The 3,201-nt window shown below is 59.1% G+C and overlaps 1 protein-coding gene across 1 annotated transcript; it reads left to right on the top strand.

The window, feature by feature from the left end:
• The first annotated feature begins 447 nt into the window (after positions 1 to 447).
• Positions 448 to 2,965, top strand: LOC113910206 (cathepsin G-like). Its single transcript, XM_027572148.1, has 5 exons — positions 448 to 502; positions 1,187 to 1,334; positions 1,853 to 1,988; positions 2,146 to 2,400; positions 2,804 to 2,965. Exons 1-5 carry the CDS (start codon positions 448 to 450, stop codon positions 2,963 to 2,965), a joined length of 756 nt encoding a protein of 251 aa, XP_027427949.1.
• The last annotated feature ends 236 nt before the right edge of the window (positions 2,966 to 3,201 follow it).

Here is a 3,201-nt window from a genome sequence, read left to right on the forward strand (position 1 = left end):
CCTGCACCCACTCAGGAGAGCTCCTCAATCTGCCTTGACAACTTCTAGAAAGAAGTGGGAGCAGCAAAGATACCAGCAGAGGGTCCAGACCCAAAGGGTAAAGACAGGCCACCTTCCTCCTCCCTCTTTTGCCTCCTCTGACTTATTCCTGGTGTCCTCACCGCATCCCACCACCACCCCACACCCGTCTTTCATTCACCCATGTCCACACCTTACTACAGTATAAATTAAATTAGCAATTTGGAAATGGGCAGTTGCAGATCACTGGCAGTTGGTGGGCAAGCCTCCTGGGCAGCCTTGGGTGACGAAACCTATCACACCAGCAGGAGAATGGAACTGTTCTCGAGCCCCCCTCCCGCCCCCCAGACTTCCTTCCTCTCTCAGGGGATACAAGTCTGGCAGGAGAGAGCACCTGCAGCACCTGACTGGGGCAACCCTCCCAAGAAGATGCCACTCCTCCTGCTCCTGATGGCCTTTCTCCTACCCCCTGGGGCTGGGGCAGGTGAGTGACCATCCCCAACCTCAGGCCCGACCCCTCTCCTAGACCCTGGAGCCAGACTGCCTAGACACCTCCTAACTCTGTATCGTTGGGCAAGATATTTGAATTCTCAGCTCCTCAGATTCCTCATTTATAAATTGGGAGTAATACCAATGCATACCTCCTTGTGTTCTATGAGACCTAAGTTAGTGTACATAAAACTAACTCTTGGAATTGCCCCAGCACATAGTACATGTGAGATAAATGCACTCTCTAAATTCATCCCGCTGCCCGCGGGTCCAAGCCCAGGCAATAAGAATGCACAAGAACTACCATCAGCTCTTGTCTAGATTCTGAAAAACCAGTCCCATGCTGGTCATGAGCGGGCCCTGAGCAGGCCTCAGAGGGACCTGGGAGTCTCCCTGAGGAAAAAAGTTCCAGGGAACTTCCAGAGAGGCTGGGGCTGCTCTCTGGGGAGCTGGGAGGGAGCTGAGGTCTGGGATGGGGAGCCAGCAGTGTTTCTTGCAGAACCCGGGAGCCCTCTCCCAAAGTGGGTGCCCTGCAGACCCATTTCTCACCACCAGCTCCTCCTTCCCCTGCATCATCTCTCCCCGCTCCCCAACTGCCAGCCTTTCTGGAGCCACCACCCTGGGGCCCACAGTGCTGGTTCAGCCAGCGCAGAGATAAGTGCCGAATGTTTCCTTCCAGGGGAGATCATCGGAGGCCGAGAGGCCAGGCCTCATTCCCACCCCTATATGGCATTTCTCCGAATCCAGTCTCAAGAGGGGCTCAGGGCTTGCGGGGGTTTCCTGGTGAGAAATGACTTCGTGCTGACAGCAGCCCACTGCTGGGGAAGGTGAGCAGCTGGGGGGCGCCCGGAGGGCCAGGACCGCAGGCCCATGGGACCCGCAGGCCCACGGGACCCGCAGGCCCAGGTGAACGCAGGCCCAGCCAAGTGAAAGCAGGGCTCCAGCCACGATGGAGTGAAAAAGACACCAGTGGGACTTTGGGGGCAGAGAACAGGCCAGGGCGACCGAGGAGAAAAGGAGGACATGATCAAAAAAAAACCAGGAGATGAAGACACATGCTGGGGCTCAAAATAGGAATTTAAGCTATTTCTCAACTAATTCCAGGGGAGGCAAAACTTAAAGTCACTGCGCCCGCACCACCCCCAGCTCAGGGCTGAGGAGAAGCACAGAGGGCTGGGCCCCTGACCACCCCCCACGCCCCCCCCCCCCCCCCCCCCCCCCCCCCCCCCCGCCTCAGTTCCCTCAGCGGCAATCTTGCCGCCCTGGGCTGTCCACCTGCCGTGCAGAGCCAGCGGCCGGAGCTCCTGAGGCTCTCACCTACCTCTAGGCCCCCTCTCCTTTGCAGTAATATCACGGTCACCCTGGGGGCCCACAACATCCGCAGGCAGGAACAGACGCAGCAGCGCACAAGGGCGTGCAGAGCCACCCGCCACCCTGACTATAATCCCCAGACCAACAGGAATGACATCATGTTACTAAAGGTGCGGCCTGCCCACCCCGCCCGTCCATGCCCAGTACTGGGGGACTTCGCCTTGCGGGGACTCTGGGGGAGTAGGCAGGGGCAGAGCCCCGGGGTGGGGATGGAGCGTCCGATGAGCTGCGCAGGCGGCCCCTGAGCGCCTGCACCCCTCCTGGCAGCTGGCAAGACCAATGAGACAGACGTCCGCGGTGAGGCCAGTGGCTCTGCCTCGCAGGCGGGCCAGGGTGAGACCCGGGGACAGGTGCACTGTGGCGGGCTGGGGCCAGCTGGGCCTGAACAGGAGAACAAACAGACTCCACGAGGTGCAGCTAACCGTGCAGAGTGATTCGAGGTGCTCCAGTCGCTTCAATTTCTACAACAGCCAAACGCAAATCTGTGTGGGCAACCCAAGGAAGAGGAAGTCCGCCTTCTTGGTAAGGCCATGGGCATCTGTCTGCCAACACTGCCCGACACGGGAGCCTGGGCAGGCTGGGCAGTAGGAAGGAGCTATATCCCCCACGCCACTGCGCCCCCTTGTCTGGTGGGGTCAGAGCAGAGTGGGGTGGGGGCTTTTCCCATCCATCGGGTCCTGGGGGAACACAACATATACACGTGCAGGATTTTCCTGCCACAGGGGAAGGTATGTTGACATGGGTTGAGTGAGAGACTGTACCTGTAACCAGGCCTGAAGCCCAGCCAGGGAAAGATCCGGAAGGTTGACTTCCATATCTCCACCGCCCGCCCATCTATCTCACCCACACACCCCTGCTTTCTCTGAGAGCCAGGGGGAGCAGTGGGGAAGCCTGGCTTAGGGTCTCTTTCTCTCCGTGCCCTCAGGGGGACTCCGGGGGCCCCCTGGTGTGTAATGGCGTGGCCCAGGGCATTGTCTCCTATGGAGATAGGAGGGGCATTCCTCCAGCAGTCTTCACCAGGATTAGGAGCTTCATGCCCTGGGTAAATAGAACAATGAGACGCTTCAAACAGCCTTGCAAGACCTAGCCCCTACCCCCCCCCCCCCGCCTTCCCCCCCCTTCCACCTCCCCCCCTCCCCCGTTCCCCACCCCCAGCTGTGACTGACTCTGCCCTGGGGCGGCTCCAGGGAAGGTGCCAGAGCCTTAATAAATGTCCGTGTCTAGAGTGGAAATAACTGATTTCTCATGTGTTCCTTAACCATCCTTCCGTACACAACAAACGCATGCCAGAACAGAGTCTGAGCCCCTCCAGGAAAATGGGGT

This window comes from Zalophus californianus, chromosome 6, assembly GCF_009762305.2.
Source record: "Zalophus californianus isolate mZalCal1 chromosome 6, mZalCal1.pri.v2, whole genome shotgun sequence".
Lineage (NCBI taxonomy): Eukaryota > Metazoa > Chordata > Mammalia > Carnivora > Otariidae > Zalophus > Zalophus californianus.

Coding starts and splice junctions, on each gene's coding strand:
- LOC113910206 (XM_027572148.1), top strand. CDS start 448: ATGCCACTCCTCCTGCTCCTGATGGCCTTTCTCCTACCCCCTGGGGCT. Junction 503..1,186: donor ACCCCCTGGGGCTGGGGCAG/GTGAGTGACCAT, acceptor GTTTCCTTCCAG/GGGAGATCATCGGAGGCCGA. Junction 1,335..1,852: donor GCAGCCCACTGCTGGGGAAG/GTGAGCAGCTGG, acceptor TCTCCTTTGCAG/TAATATCACGGTCACCCTGG.